This window comes from Saccopteryx bilineata, chromosome 1 (genome assembly GCF_036850765.1).
Source record: "Saccopteryx bilineata isolate mSacBil1 chromosome 1, mSacBil1_pri_phased_curated, whole genome shotgun sequence".
Lineage (NCBI taxonomy): Eukaryota > Metazoa > Chordata > Mammalia > Chiroptera > Emballonuridae > Saccopteryx > Saccopteryx bilineata.
Window position 1 is genome coordinate 343,275,841 of NC_089490.1, and position 17,025 is coordinate 343,292,865.

The 17,025-nt window shown below is 39.3% G+C and overlaps 1 protein-coding gene across 3 annotated transcripts in view; it reads left to right on the plus strand.

Moving 5' to 3' along the window:
- Window positions 1–17,025, plus strand: part of CLNS1A (chloride nucleotide-sensitive channel 1A) — a 31,816-nt gene that overhangs the window by 6,765 nt on the left and 8,026 nt on the right. Inside the window, exons 2-6 of one of the 3 annotated variants that reach the window (XM_066249515.1) lie at window positions 2,483–2,619; window positions 8,987–9,088; window positions 10,113–10,220; window positions 11,285–11,458; window positions 16,015–16,105. In XM_066249515.1, the coding sequence (XP_066105612.1) occupies window positions 2,483–2,619; window positions 8,987–9,088; window positions 10,113–10,220; window positions 11,285–11,458; window positions 16,015–16,082 (589 nt within the window). In that variant the 3' untranslated portion in view covers window positions 16,083–16,105. The remainder of the gene's footprint in view (window positions 1–2,482; window positions 2,620–8,986; window positions 9,089–10,112; window positions 10,221–11,284; window positions 11,459–16,014; window positions 16,106–17,025) is intronic. The other 2 variants (XM_066249524.1, XM_066249534.1) reach the window with 2 other exon arrangements.

Below are 17,025 nucleotides of genomic sequence, written 5' to 3' on the forward strand. Positions count from 1 at the left end.
TGCAACATCTTAGTTGTTCATTGATTGCTTTCTCATATGTGCCTTGACCGCGGGCCTTCAGCAGATCGAGTAACCCCTTGCTGGAGCCAGTGACCTTGGGTTCAAGCTGGTGGGCTTTTTGCTCAAACCAGATGAGCCTGGCTCAAGCTGGCGACCTCAGGGTCTTGAACCTGGGTCCTCTGCATCCCAGTCCAACACTCTGTCCACTGCACCACCGCCAGGCCAATTGGTTAATTCTTATATATGTCCTGACCAGGGATTGAACCTGCAATTTTAGTTTGTTGGGACAACGCTCTAACCAACTGATCTACTCAGCCAGGGCGTGCTTTTACTTTTTTAAGTGTACTATTTATTACATTTTAGTATATTACAGAGTAGTACAATTTTCACACAGTCTAATTCTGCCTTAGTTTTTGATATGTAAGAATCTCTTTTTCTTTTTTTAGAGAGAAGTGGGGAGTAGGAGGGAGAGGAAGAGAGATGAGAAGCATCAACTTGTAGTTGCGTCACTTTAGTTGTTCTTTGATTGCTTCTCATACATGTCTTGACCAGGAGGCTCCAAGTGAGCCAGTGACCCCTTGCTCAAGCCAGTGACCTTGGGATCATGTTGATAATCTCATGCTCTCCTGACCAGGCAGTGGCGCAGTGCAGAGAGCGTTGGACTGGGATGCTGAGGACCCAGCTTCGAGACTCCGAGGTTGCCAGCTTGATTGCGGGCTCATCTGGTTTGAGCAAAAAGCTCACTAGCTTGGACCCAAGGGCGCTGGCTCCAGCAAGGGGTTACTTGGTCTGCTGAAGGCCCGCGGTCAAGGCACATAAGAGAAAGCAATCAATGAACAACTAAGGTGTCGCAATGTGCAACAAAAAACTAATAATTGATGCTTCTCATCTCTCCGTTCCTGTCTGTCCCTGTCTATCCCTCTCTCTGACTCTCTGTTAAAAAAAAAAAAAAAAAAAGTAAAAAACCACTGATAATCTCATGCTCAAACCAGATGATCCTGCGCTCGTGCCAATGACCTCAGGGTTTTGAACCTGGGGTTAGCATCCCAGGCTGATGCTCTACCCACTGCCTTATATTTGTTTCTCCTTGGTTACAAATTAGACAATCAGACTTGTTAAAGTTGCATAGACAGATTATATCTGCCCTGACCGATAAATGGAACAACAAATTGATTTCTTTCTCTCTCTCCCCCCTCCCTTCCGTCCTTTCTTAAATCAGTAAAGAAATTGAATTTAAAAATTTTTAGATTGTATAGAAAATCAAATGATAGAGGATGTATTAACTTTTTAAAATAACAGTTCTATTGAGATACTGTATGTAATTCATGTAACATACAAGTCACTCATTTAAAGTGTACACAATTTAAAAATTTAGAGGTTTTTTTTAGTGAGCAAGAGAAATAGATAGGAAGGGAGACAATTCAGCGGTTTGTAGTCTATTTATAGAGTTGGGCAACCATTATCACAATCAATTTTAGAATATTTTCATTGCCCTCAAAAGAAACCAGCTCCCATTAGCAGTCAGTCTCTATTTCCTTCAAGCTCTCTGTAGCCATTATATTGCATTAACTTTTTTTGCTGTTTCTTAAAGACATTTTTGCTAGTCCTTTTTCTTGCTAAAGTGGTCCATTTCCAGATGAGTGAAGTATTACCAAAAAATTAGCTGGCCATACTCAAAACTCAATATACTGATTTTGGTGATATGTTTCCTTTCTACAACTGTAAAATATTTGCATTTGACCAGTTTTGAACTTGCTTCAAACTACACCTTGTATATCTGTGGCTTTCTCTTAAAAATGCATAATAAAAGAAAGTCTTCATAAAGTCGTCTTCCAGTGTGATAATTATTTTATAATGTGGTAAGTATGATTATAGCTATTTCATGTGTATGTCATTTAATGTAGGATTAGTGGAGAAATGAATGATTCCCAAGTATTTATTGCATACTTACATGCTGAGCACTATGTTAGTGGTTTTGAAGAATGTTAAATAAAGAATATGACAGTGTCTCCTGCCAGGTAGTTCGCTTTCTGTCAGGGTACATATTAGATTCATTATCATAAAGTTAAGTGTTATATGGAATATTACTAAGCATAAGTGCCGTTTAAAAGAAAAGAAGAAATCATTTTGGACTTAAGCAGATGATGAGGCTTTGCAAAAGCAAAGAAGGCTCCTTTAAGACTTGCCAAATAAGAGCAAGCATAAAGGGTATAGAAACACACGTGTAAATTAAGAAAAATTACATTTCAAATCTATTTGAACTTTTATCTGGAGAAAAAGAGACCATAACAGCATTGGTCTTAAAGAAATTTAATTTCTGCTGCTGAATTTTCTTTTTGTGGAAATATTTCTAAATATTATAGTAAGATTGAGATTATTCATAATTATGCATGAAAGTATCCAGGCTGAACCTTTATAAACTTTAGGAAGTTACATTAGGATTTAATTGCTTGAAATAATCTACTTCAAACATGTTTTTCAGCCGCCTGTCTTGGTTAGATGGCTCTGGATTGGGATTCTCTCTGGAATACCCCACTATTAGTCTGCATGCGGTGTCCAGGGACCTAACTGCCTATCCACAAGAGCATTTGTATGTTATGGTGAATGCCAAATTTGGAGGTATGTATGGTAATTTAATCTTGAGCTGCCATTGGTAGCATGTAATTATATTTTTAAAAGCATTCTTTGATCAGAATCAATGTAATGTTCAAACCATTGACCTATTTTTGGATAATTAAGCAAAATTTAATGCAGTAAAATAATTTGGACACTGCCTTTTGTTTAACATATATTTGCACTTAGAATTGTTCAGTTATCATGGATTTATATTTCTGATTTTTCCTCTTGAGTTTGTTTCTTTCTCTTTGTAAAGGCATTTTTATTTGGCACCCTTACAAACTTAGTTCAGTGTATTTTGTGCTTCCAGGAGTTTAGGATAGAACCTGATATGTTTTGTTTTGTTCTGTTATCAAGGAGGGATGTTTCCCCCACCTACACTTGCCAGTCACATTTGCTTGTCAAGGCTGGAGTGGGGAGGAGTGCTGCGGGCATCCTGGAGTTAGAGGCCAGGGATGCTCCTAAACATTGCAGAGTGCAAAGGATAGCTTTCCACAACAAAGAATTCTCCAGTTCAAATGTCAGTAGTGGTGAGGTTGAGAAACCTTGGGATACAAGATTCCCAGGTTCTGCTGTTGGAGATAACCACCAAAGTTCATAAAAATCTAGTGAGGTTGAAGAAAGATGGAGTCAGAAAGATAAAATAGCCTGACCAGGTGGTGGCGCAGTGGATAGAGCGTCGGACTGGGATGCGGAAGGACCCAGGTTCGAGACCCCGAGGTCGCCAGCTTGAGTGTGGGCTCATCTGGCTTGAGCAAAGAGCTCACCAGCTTAGACCCTAGGTCGCTGGCTCCAGCAGGGGGTTACTCAGTCTGCTGAAGGCCCGTAGTCAAGGCACATGTGAAAAAGCAATCAATGAACAACTAAGAAGTCGCAACGCGCAATGAGAAACTGATGATTGATGCTTCTCATCTCTCTCCGTTCCTGTCTGTCTGTCCCTGTCTATCTCTGCCTCTGTTAAAAAAAAAAAAAAAAAAAAAAAGATAGCCAATTTTTAGGCTGTTGACTTTGGGTTGTAAGAATTCTGACTAGGAAACAACTTAGGCACAAGGCAGAAACTGAGAAGTGGATGTACTATATTGTGTTAATTTACTCCGATCATCTTTTATGGAAGTACAGAACTTTGGGATTGAAGGACATTTGTTAAATTTAGTAAACTTGTTTTTAAATAGTGGGTTGCTTTTCTTTGAAATAGTGTATAAGATACAATCCAATAAGTTTTCCTGTTGAGTTATTGCTCCTCCAATTTGGGGTTTTAATGTAATTTCATATATAAGATGACTGTGTATATTCAGTGTGACAATAGTTATTTAGTAATATTTAGGGTTTTGTCTCATTAAGTGGTAATGACTGATTTGGCTCTCTGAATATTTTTGTTATAAGATTTCAAACTCTTGCCATTGGAAAGAATCCAAAGATAGATAAACTTTAATAAAGTTTGAGAGGGTAAGGTAAAGTAAAAATCTTTGACCTTGGGTTGTAGTAAAACTTCCAGATGAGGTATTGGACACAAAGTTTACTTTCTATCTAAGTAAATGCAACTATATTTTCATAACTAAGAGTATTATATATCATGTTTAGTTTAAAGTGGTGGTTTTCAACCTTGTACACTTGTTAACTGGTGAAAATAGAGTTATTTCGGGACCGCTAAAGCAGAAATTACCCTGCACATAAGCGAATTCAATAAGAGCATTGGGTCTATAATCTTCATACAACATTAGGTTGGTTAACTCTTGTGGACTGGCACAAAATTTCTGGCTGACTAGTGGTTGAATACCACTGTTTTAAAGTATTTATTCATTCATAGGAATGCAAACAAAACCTTCTTAGAAGCATCCTTGTCAGTCAATTCCAAATGCTGATGTGAAGTTCTTATAAATGTGTAGAGCGCTATCTTTGGATAAAGGTAAAAAATAAGGTTAGAGAGGTAGGGTTGAATAAACCTAGCTTGGATAAACAGAAAAGCACGCTGAATAAGAAGACTGTCATTAACTTGGTAGCCAAGTCATTCTCATCTCTGTGCACCCCAGTTTTATCCAGAAAAATTAAGGGATTATAATAGTTGTTAGTTTTCTTGTTTTGTTTTAATTTTTAGTCCTTAGTTCTTAAACCTAGCTGCACATTAGAAACATGTGGAACACTTGTTAAAAATCAAATGCTAGGAGTCTCAAACTAGGAATCAAGGATTCAGTAAATTTGGGGTACGTATTTTAAATGTATGATTATTTTCTTGAAATTGGTTAATTCTTTCTAACTAGAATAAGTAGGACTTTTTTTTTTTTTTTTTTTGCGAGACAGGCATACAGATAGGAAGTGGAGAGAGATGAGAAGCATCAACTTGTAGTTGTGGCACTCTTTAGTTGTTTATTGATTACTTTCTCACCATGACTTGTCTGGAGGTGAGGGCGGAGCTCCACTAGGCCAGTGACCCCTTGCTCAAGCCAGCGACCTCAGGTTTCAAACCTGGGACCTCTGTGTCAGGTTGACACACTGTCCACTCTGCCACCATTGGTCAGGGTTAAAATAAGTAGGACTTTTCTATCTTAATTTGATTACATTTATTTCAATAATTCCAGTTCTTTTTTTCTGAAACTCTACTCTTCTCATAAGTTACACATGCCTTTTTTTTTATTATTTTTTTAAAATTTTTTACAAGGACAGAGGGAGAGTCAGAGAGAGAGAGAGAGAGAGGGACAGAGAGACAGGAACAGAGAGAGATGAGAAGCATCAATCATCAGTTTTTCGTTGTGACACCTTAGTTGTTCATTGACTGCCTTCTCATATGTGCCTTGACCGTGGGCCTTCAGCAGACAGAGTAACCCCTTGCTCGAGCCAGCGACCTTGGGTCCAAGCTGGTGAGCTTTTTGCTCAAGCCAGATGAGCCCGCACTCAAGCTGGCGACCTCAGGGTCTCGAACCTGAGTCCTCCGCATCCCAGTCCGACACTCCATCCACTGCGCCACCGCCTGGTCAGGCAGTTACACATGCTTTGATCCTACTTTCCCAAATTTTGTTCCTTTCATCCTGATTCTCCAAACTCCAGACTTTTTTCTTTTTGGCTTATCTCCATAAACCTCTTTAAAATGAGGCATCAGCTTATTGTTGAGGACATTATATTATTTTTTAAATAACTAAAAATTCATTCTCATTGTTCAGAATTTAGATATGTTTAAAAAGACAGAATATGGCAGCCACTACTGTGATCTAGAATGAGATGCTAAGTGTTGTTTATGGTCATTTTTCTTAATTGTAAAAATACTATTTCTATTTATTGCCCTAAGATAAATTCCTAAGGATACAGGGTTGGGCAGAAAGTGTAGATATACCGTTATGAGTATGAGGAGTTTATTCTTCTATTATTATTTATTAATTATTGTTCTTATTTGTATTACAACTTTAAACCTACTTTTGCCCATTCCTGTATAAAAGTAGCTGTAAATAGTGGTTATTTCTAGGGAGAGAACTGGAGTGGTAGGGACTTACTCTTTCCTTTGAGTTCATCTAGGTGTATAAGATAAGAGGTGGTGTTCATTCAATTATAGAATAATGCAGTGTGATAGTTGGTTTTTTAAATGCATTGCAAATGTTTTTGTAGTACTAAATATATTCCACTATTCAGATTTATCTAAAATTCTCCAATATTTTGTATTGTTTTAACTTGTTTACAGAGGACATGTATATTATATTTAATAGTATCATAACATAAACAGGACAGAAAAAGTCCTATTAGTTATTTAAAACTTTACCACTGTGGTGGCGCAGTGGAGAGAGTGTCTACTTGGAACACTGAGGTTGCCAGTTCCAAACCCTGGGCTTGCCTAGTCAAGGCACATAATGGCACATGACAAGCAACAAGCAAGCAATGAACAACTAAAGTGAAACAACTATGAGGTGATACTTCTCGCTCCTCCTGGTCTATCTCCTCTCTTTGTAAAATCAATAAATAAAACCTTTTTTTTTTTTAAGTGAGAAGAGGGGAGATAGACTCCTGTATGTGACCCGACCGGGATCCACCCAGCAGCCCTCATCTGGGGCCAATGCTCAAATCAGCCAAGTTATCCTCAACACCCAGGGCCAAGGCTTGAACCACTTGAGCCACTGGCTGTGAGGTTCCGGAACAGAAAGAGAAAGGGGAGAGGGAGTCAAAGAGAAGCAGATGGTCCTTTCTCATGTGTTCCCTGACTGGACATCTGCACGCTGGGCCTATACTCCATCCACTGACCCAGCTGGCCAAAGCCATAAAATTTTTTTAAAATAATAAAACTTGTCCCTATCTGCTTATTATCTATTTTTTTCATTCTAGGGTGAGTTTATAAGACTTATAAAAATAAAAGTAAAAAAGATTTAGTGTGGGTATCTTCCTATAATTGATTCCTATGAGTAGAATTGTTGCATTAAAAGAAACATTTTAAAACTTTTAACATATATTGTAAAATTGCTTTCCAAAGAGTTTATATCAGTTTATACTTTGAATAATAGTATATAAGAATTCCTTTTCACCTTATCTTCATCTGCATGGAGAAGATTATTAGTTTTAAAGTTTTTGGTATCTTAAGTATTTTGTTGACTTTTTTCCCTTTGTGAAGTACTTCAAACATTGAAAAGTGCAGAGAGGAATAAGTATTTTTCATTATTTAATACTCAGCATAAAATAAAACATTTTTCATAATTACTCTAGTCTTTTAAAGAAATAAAAGTACATCAATATTGTTGAAATCCTTTTTTTATTTCTTCCCATTTTATTTCATACTCTTTGTCTCTGGTGTTAAACTTGATCTTAAAGATGACATACGTCCTTCATGTCTATCTTTTAGATTTGTACTCAATATCTATGTAAGCTGTATAATGGTTTGGTTTTATGTTTAAAGTTTTAATGTAAGTGATATTGTATATATTCTGCTAACTACCTTTTTCACTCAATTATATATATGTTTTCTTTATTTAAATTTTTTTTTTTTTTTTTAAGTAAGAAGAGGGGAGATACTCCTGCATGTACTCTGATCAGGATCTAGTTGGCAACCCTGTGTGGGGCCAATGCTCTGCCCATCTGGGGCCATTTGCAACTGAGCTATATTTAGCGCCTGAGGCAGAGGCTTGACAAAACCATCCTCAGCAGCCAGGGCCCAGGGTGATTGAATCAATCAAGCCGTCTGCTGTGGGAGGGGATGAGAGGGGATAGGGAGGGAAGCAGATGGTTGTTTCTCCTGTGTACCATGACTGGGAATTGAGCCCAGGACTTCCACAGGCAGGGTCAATGCTCTACTGCTGAGCCAACTGGCCAGGGCCTAAAATTTTTATTTTTCAATTACAATTTACATTTATCATTATTTTGTATTAGTTTCAGGTGTATAGCATAGTGGTTGGACAATTATATTTTAAAATATTGCCACATATAAATCACATTTGTTTAGTTTTTTGTTTTTAATAATTAATTTTAGAGGAAGGGTGAGGAGAGAGACAAACATCAATTTGTTGTTACACTTATTTATGCATTTGGTTGATTCTTGCATGTGCTCTAACCTGAGATTGAACCTGCATGCAACTTGGTGTGTCAGGACAACGCTAACCAACTGAACTACATGGCCAGGGCTCACACATCTGTTCATTTTTAACTGCTATATCTATTTATAAAACGTAATATGCTCAGATTATAATTCATCTATTTCCTTTTTTTAATCAACATTTTTTATACTTTCATTAGTACAAATAAACTTCAATAAACATTTACATACAAACTCACTGTGTACATAACATGTACTTACATGAGGAATTGCAGGATAGTAACATCTCCAGAGTGGCTGTAGCAATTTCCACTTCCACCAGCAGTGGAAAAAAAATACAAAAATTTGTATTTTCTCTTGCTTACAGACTTTGTTAATTTATCTGTTGGGTCACTTAACTTTTAAGGGCTTTCATCTGTAAGTTGTTGGTAATGAATCACATCAATGGTTTATAAGCTGCTGCTCTATCCTTTGTTTCAAAGTGAAAGGTAAAAGAAGCCGGTGACATTGGAACTATATTTGTTAGAGGCCTGTTTGGGTTTCTTCATCCTCGCTATGACCCTGAGTGGGCTTGAAACCACTAGGGCTCAGTGAAGTATAACTAGACCAGAGAGTCTATCCAGAGTCTTTTTTAGTTCCAAAAACCTTGTTCTTCAACCGAAGTGAAGCTTCTCATCTCTCCCTTTCTATCTCTCTTTCTCTCCCCTTCTTCCCCCCTCTAAAAAATAAAATAACCTTATTCTTGTCATTTGAAGTAAAAACTGAATTGCATTATTTAGATACATCAATAAGCTTCCTTTAAGAAATTTATTTAGGCTCTTTTTCAAAACAAATAATATCATTAAAAAGTTATTTTTACTCCCTTTCTAGAAGAATCAAAAGAATCTGATGCTGATGAAGAAGAGGAAGACAGTGATGATGATATTGAACCTATTGCTGAATTTAGATTTGTGCCTAGTGACAAATCAGCATGTGAGTGTTCTACCAAATTGATTCCCCCTTATGTACCAGGTCTTTGCCCTGTTGACACACTGACCTTTACTTTTATCCTCATTACCTCCACTCTGCTTTTTCTTAATTTCAGCATCTGTAGTATTTCTGGGACCAGGCCTATGGATAGCAAAGATTGTAACTGTATATCGTAGGCATTGTGTTCCTTGCTGTGCTTTGTAATGGAAGGATCTGGTTGTTTTTATCTGGTTGAATCTCACCAGATAGAGGGCAGAGGCGTCATGGCAGTTCCAAAGTAGAAGATGTCAAGATAACTGGAAAGAGCCCTTTCAGCTCTGAGGGGCTTCCCTCAGATCCTAGCAGTCTGATCAGGACTCTGATTCTTTTTCTTAGAAAATCCCACCAGGCATGAAGAGATCGCAGTATCTTGAAATGAACTCTTATTATTTTGTGACTTTTTCATTGCTATCCAGTACTTTTCAAGATTGATTCTCCTTGGCATGGCAGGTTTTTGTGAATATTGGGACCCTAATGTACCTCTTGTTCACTCATATTTATTTGCACTGGTTGTTATTTTTTTTTTTTTTTTTTTTTTTTGTATTTTTTCTGAAGCTGGAAACCGGGAGAGACAGTCAGACAGACACCTGCATGCGCCCGACCAGGATCCACCCGGCACGCCCACCAGGGGGCGACGCTCTGCCCCTCCGGGGCATCGCTCTGTCGCAACCAGAGCCACTTCAGCGCCTGGGGCAGAGGCCAAGGAGCCATCCCCAGCACCCGGGCCATCTCTGCTCCAATGGAGCCTCGCTGCTGGAGGGGAAGAGAGAGAGAGACAGAGAGGAAGGAGAGGGGGAGGGGTGAAGAAGCAGATGGGCGCTTCTCCTGTGTACCCTGGCCGAGAATCGAACCCGGGACTAACGCACGTCAGGCCGACGCTCTACCACTGAGCCAACCGGCCAGGGCCTGCACTGGTTGTTATTTAATTAAATGTTATTACGCGTTGGCCAGAAAGAAATATTAATTATAATTTAATTTCCTTGTTCAGTGGAGGCCATGTTCACTGCAATGTGTGAATGCCAGGCTTTGCATCCAGATCCTGAGGATGAAGATTCAGATGATTACGATGGAGAAGAATATGATGTGGAAGCACATGGTTAGTGAAATGGATTTTTTTAAAGTGTGTGTTTCATTTTAAGTATTTATTTGTACTAAGGGGATGAGATTATAGATCTTTATATCTCAAGTGACCATATAATATAATGAATGAAAGTGAATAGCATAATTCATGTGTAAGCCAAATTGGAAAAATTTATGGGTTTTCCAAGTTTGATGGTAAAAAATAGATATTATTGGGGTGATGGGGAGAAAATGGATAGAGATAAGTGGAAGGAAAGAAAATTGTAGTTAGGAAAGTGGGTGGTCAGGAGAGTGTCTTTTAAGTTGAGGCAGCTGCTACAAGGGAACAAGCCTTCTCTTTATCACTTAAAGTCTGTGTCACCTACATCTTTAGCATATTTCTTTAGACAACTCATTGCCAATTATTTCTTTTTTCTAGAACTAGACCTTGTTTATCTAAGAGTACTTCCCCTTACTTCCCCCAGACCAGAATGCAGTCAGTGACTTGGTCGAGTCTTGTAGGTCGAGGTGCCTGCTATTCTCTTTCCCTTCCCCATGGTGTCCTGTCACCAGTCTGGCTGTCCAAGCCCTTTCCTCCATGAGTATCTGCTTCTTCACCTGAGACAGACTTATTTCTGGCATTCTCCTTTGTATAGCTAAATACATTCTCAGCGGAGATTTATGGATGATTCTTTTTTTTTTTTTAATCCTCTGGATTTTCCAGAATTTCTTATTTTTAAAAGGAACATGTTTTTTAATAAGGAAAAAACCTTTAATGACAATAACAAATCAATTTGCACTCATCTGTAAATTTCCCATCTTAGAATAATATAAGACTCCCTGGCCTCAGGAACACCCTCTTTTCCTTCTGGTCCCTGGACATTTGATCTTAGGGAATTGCTGTTTATTGACTATCTCTTGGGATCTCTTCTCATCCTAGAGGGTAGGGACATTCTTTTTTCTCTCTTCAACAGTGGCCTATATGTGTTAAATGGATGTTGAAACACCTTTTTGCACCATACCTTACCTTCAGTAAATGTGTTATTAAGTATTTTTTTTCTCATTGTGTTATAATAGCTTAAAAGTTTTTTATTTGTTCAGAACAAGGGCAGGGGGACATCCCTACATTTTACACCTATGAAGAAGGATTATCCCATTTAACAGCCGAAGGCCAGGCCACATTGGAGAGATTAGAAGGAATGCTTTCTCAGTCAGTGAGCAGCCAGTATAACATGGCTGGAGTCCGGACAGAAGATTCAGTAAGAGATTATGAAGGTAAGTATCTTTTTTCCTCGGTGCGAACATTTAGATAATCACTTACGCAACAAGGGAAGCTGTGAAGAAATGGGTATAGGTTCTTTCGGAAATTAAGAGATGCCCTGGCCAATTGGCTCAGTGATAGAGTGTTGGCCTAGCCTGTGGAAGTCTCAGTTTGATTCCCGGTCAGGGTACACCACAGAGAAGCCACCATCTGCTTCTCTACCCCTTCCCCACCTCTCTCTCTCTCTCTCCCCCCTCCCATAGCCATGGCTTGAATGGCTAGAGCAGGTTGGCCCTGGTAGCTGAGGATGGCTCTATGGCCTTGCCTCAGGTGCTAAAATAGCTCACTTGCCAAGCAACAGAGCAAGCCCCAGATGGGCAGAGCATTGCCCCATAGAAGGTTTGCTGGATGGATCCTGGTTGGGGTGCATGTGGGAGTCTCTCTGCCTTTCTGCCTTCCACATAATAAAAAAAAGAAAGAAACTTAAGAGAAGTCTCAGAATTAACTCTTTATAGTGTGGTTTATAAAAACAGAAAACAGAATGGGAGTGCTTCTATAAATTTTTTAAAACTTTTTTCCTGGCCCCAGCTGGTTGGCTCAGTGGTAGAACATCGGCCCCGCATATGGATGTCCTGGTTTCAAAACCTGGTCAGGGCACACAGAAGTGACCATCTGCTTCTCCACCCTTCCCCTCTTTCTCTCTCCCTCATTTCCTCCCTCCCCACTGTTCCATAGCCATGGCTTGATTGGCTCAAGTGAGTTGAACCCAGGCACTGAGGATGGCTCTGTGGCCTCTGCCTCTGGCGCTAAAACACCTCAGTTGCTGAGCAGCAGAGCAACGCCCCAGATGGGAGGAGCATCACCCCATAGGGGGCTTGCTGAGTGGATCCTGGTTGGGGTGCATGTGGGAGTCTGTCTCTCTTCCTCCACTGCTCTCACTTTTAACTACAAAATAGTCTATGTTCACAGTCAATTAAAAAATATTTTTAATTGATTTTAGAGAGAGAAAGGAAGGGAGAGGGAGAGAAACATTTTGTGACAGAGAGAGAAGGACAGACAGGGACAGACAGACTGGAAGGGTAAGAGATAAGCATCAGTTCTTCATTGTGGTACCTTAATAGTTCATTGATTGCTTTCTCATATGTGCCTTGACCAGGGGGCTACAGTAGTGCGAGTAACCCCTTGCTCAAGCCAGTGACCGTGGGCTTCAAGCCAGCAACTTTTGGACTCAAGCTAGCGACCATGAGGCAATGTCTACGATCCCATGCTCAAGCCAGATGAGCCCGCGCTCAAGCCAGAAACCTCAGGATTTCGAACCTAGGTTCTCTGTGTCCTAGTCCACACTCTGTCCGCTGTGCCAGTGCCTGGTCAGGCAATGCTGCCATTTTTATTTTTAAAATGAATTTAAAATGAATTTTTACATCGTTATATGCAAAAGTAGGATAGTTGATTTAAAGGGCTAGGCAGCATTCAGAAAACTTGGATTCTCTTTTTGTGACAAATATCTGGACCTTAAGTGGTTTTAAATGTTTATGCTTTAGTTATATTTGTAAGCTGCTTTGTAAGTATTTTCTCTATTAGACTGGTTTTCTTTTCTAAGTATCCTAATTTAATTAGATTCTTAAAGTATTTTTTTGATTTATCCTTTACCTTTCATTCTCTTATTCATTCCAATACTGAGTTCCATGGATTTTCCTTGAAATGACTTTTAGATCTCCTTGTTATTATTCCTACTATTCTCCAAACCTAGGCTCTTTTTTCTCATACAGTATTTAGAGTAGTAAACTTTTTGCCGCTATCATCCCTTCCTACCATATTAATCTTCTGAGAACACTGTATATCACTCCTCTATAAGGATTTCTTCTCCAGTGGTCCAGTGATACTCAACATATAAAGTTCAAAGTCTTCACTCTGAAGAGACAACCCTGTCTTTGCCCCAAATGTCTTCAGTCTTGTTCCTACTATCCTCAGTAAGACATTTAGGTAGTGCTCTTTTGTACCAGCCCCTGATTAAGCATATGACAAATATTTACCCATTTAATCCTTCCAAGAACCCTCTGTGGCAGATGTTATTATCCCCATTTTACAGATGAAGAAACTAAGGCATAGAAAGGTCACATACTTGCTTTATGCCAAATAGCTAATAAGTGGTGAGAGGATTAAGTGAGCTAACGTACAAGGCACTGTTATAAGCATTTTTTTTGCATCTTATATGTACTGTATTTAATATATGTTAATATTTTGTGTGGCTACAGAATTTTAACACTTTTACTATTTAGTGACACAAAATACTTATTTACTGTCTTTTTCTTTTATTGGTATATTTAAAAGGAGATACCTCAAATAATTTCTAGTTCTCTACCAAACTCTTAGCTGAAAGCATGCAAGATGTAATCTTTTTTTTTATTACAGTGATTGACTGGAGAGGGCTCTTGACCATCAAAGAGCCTATCGTCATTGAAGCGTTGTTTTTTCAATGTAAAATTCTTTATTTAATGCTTTGTAACAAACAATTTTAAGGTTGCAAACACTTTGTAAAGAGATTTTTCTTTGGACTTTTATTCCTAAGCCTCATTAGCATATCAGCTTCTTCGGTATATACCATTGCCCATCTTCTGACTCCTGAGTACCCACTTCATTCTTTTTGCCACTTATTTATTTAATTTCACTTGTACATTTTCTTTTTTAAAAAGTGGTTTATTTTTAGAACTTTAAAATAAAAATTGTGTATATTTAAGGTGTATAACTTGATGTTTTGATATACATATACATAGTGAAATGACTACTATAGTCAAGTTAATTAAATTCCATTTCTGTACCTAGTTACCTTGTGTTTGTGTGGAGAGAACACCTGAGATCTGTTTTAGTAAATTTCAGTCTTTGCCGTTAAGTACATGTGCTGTCCACTAGTGGCATTTCAGTGCTTCATGTGCTTATTTATGTTGAGGTGTTTATTGAGCTACTGGACGGGATACAGAGAATACAGCAGTTTTCGAGAGATGAGGTTACTATCATCTTACCAGTTTTAGTGGAGCGAAAAATAAATTAATTTATTGGGTAGTATAGTGTAGTCCAGCATTGAGATACAGGGGCCCTTCACCTGGCCTGGATAGTCAGGCTTAGAGAATCAAGGTTCATGAAGTAAGTGACATCTAAGCCAAGGTTTGAAAGATGAATAAAAGTCACCCTGGTGAAGAGATATATAGGTTGGGGAGAGAGGCAGGTAAAGGGATTAGCCATGTGTAAAGGTGCAAGAGACCATTCAGCTTTGGGAACTGAAAGTAGTTCATTATGTCTGAAACTCTGAGTGTGAAGAGTAGTTATAGCAACAGATAAAGTGGATAGTGAACTGGGCTGTATCGTAAAGGAACTTGAAGCTGAGTTAAAGAATTTCAACTTTATACTTAGGTCAGTGGGAAGCCATGAAAAAATTTTAGTTTGATTCGTGTTTCTGAAGCTGTGAAATGGAAAATTAATTGCAGAGGGAAATACTGGAGGAAAGAAGAGAAGCCCTGTTAAGTAAGGCCTAAATTAGGTAGTGGTGGTGGATGTCAAAAGACTTAACAGATTTGGGAGATATTTAAGAGGTAGCAGCAACAGAAGTTAGAGATGTGGTGGGGGTTTCTGGATGGGGCAGGTTAAGAGGTATCCTTTAGCAAGACAGGAAGTAGGAACATTTTCTGTGTGGAAGATGATGAGTTACTTGTAGATTCGTGTTACAGTTTGGGGGCCTGCTGGATGGATGTCCAGTTGGTGCGTTGTAGGGGGGCTGCAGGCAGAAGCCAGTCTGTGGTGGACTGAGGAATTGAGGGGTAAATGGGAACTGAGGATATGGAGAAAGCAGGCATAAACAGTTCTTTCTAGACGGCTTTCCTTTTCTTGTCCTAATTTCCTCCCCCCCCCTTTTTCCTCCCCCCCTTTTTTCCTCCCCCCTTTTTTAAGCAAGGGCCAGTTGGGGGGGACAGGAAGGAAAGGGATGAGAAGCTCCAGGGCTCCAGCCGAGCCAGCGACCGTGGGGTCATGTCTGTGACCCCACACTCAAGCTGGTGACCTCAGGGTTTTGAACCTGGGTCCTTAGCACCCCAAGCTGACACTCTATCCATTGCACTGCCACCTGGTCAGCCCCCCTCCTTTTTTAAATGAGGTAAGATGAACAGGAAGCTTGGTTTACTTTGTCTTTTCTCCTCAATTATGTCATAAGCTTTGTGAGGATAGGACTTCATACCTTAAAAAAAAAAGTTGCACAGAAATCTTTAGTACAGTTCTGTCAAGAGTGAGCAGTTGGTGCTTACTGTGTTTGCAAGTTCCTACGTAGCATTATTTATTGTTGAGATTGAAAATGTATGAAGTAAATGTTAAGTGTTTAGACTCATTTTATGTTGGCTTAAATCCACAGGTTGCATTTTTATATCTCAATTAGTTCCTTGATACTTGAATTTTCAAAAGAGAAAGAAATAGGAACTCTTACCAGCAGAGGGCACTAGCTTCCTTCTGGTTGAAATATAAGCTGAACCCTTACCTGTCTGAAATGCTTGGGAGGCTGTTGCTCAGCAGTTAATTTTTTTTTCAGATGGGATGGAGGTAGATACTACACCCACAGTTGCTGGACAGTTTGAGGATGCAGATGTTGATCACTGAAAATTATTTTATGGTGTTTTGGGGTAAGTAATTTCTTTTGTTCTTTTTTCACTGAACATGAAAATTCTGTCAAATAATTTTTATTTTCATACTTCAGGAAAACTTTATAAAATTAACAGTTTGGAAAAATGTTAGTTATTCATTTCTGAAATTATTGAAAATTATGTGGGTTTTTACTGAGTACTTGAACCCACGCCAGGCACTGAGAGTATATGGAAGAACAAGATCCAGCCATCTTCAGTGAACTGAGGAGAATGACATCCCTTGACTCAGAACTGGAGCGTACTCGGGTTGCTCAGGTGGGGTGGGGGCTGCAGAGCCTGAGGCTTATGTTCTGCTCTGCTCTTGAGTCACTTTTTGCCATTTGTGATGTTTGAAACTTTAACATGTTCATCAGAAAACACAGAGATAGATGACAATGGAGTAGGTGGACAGATATTCCACATTCCTTCACCCAAGACCAAACTGTAGTTATAACTAAATTTAAGAACAGTCATCCTGAAAAGCCACCTCGGACTAGATGAAGAGGAGCCTGGCCTGTAACCACAGATTCACAGAGGAAGCCACATCCAGACTGATAGGAAGGGCGGAGACATGGAAAGGACTGTTCCTGCTTCCAGGAGTGAGTGGCAGCTGAGAGTCCAGAGGGACATCTCAGCTGCAGGGAGGTTTGCCCTTAGAGGTGAGTGACGGTCCTAACCCCCAGGCTGGGTGCCCCAGCCTAGAGCACCAGAGCCTAGAAGGGGTGCCCAAATTGCATTTGACAGTGAAGAGAGGCAAGGTTTCTACCTGTGAGATAGAGACAGGAGTTCTCAGAGACATAGGCACCGTCTTAAAGGGCCAATGCAGAAAATCTCACAGCTACTTACCCGGGGCTCTGGTGGAGGGAGGGCTACAAGGACAAGAGTTGCATGAGGAGAATGTGAAATTGGTGGCCCAGGGA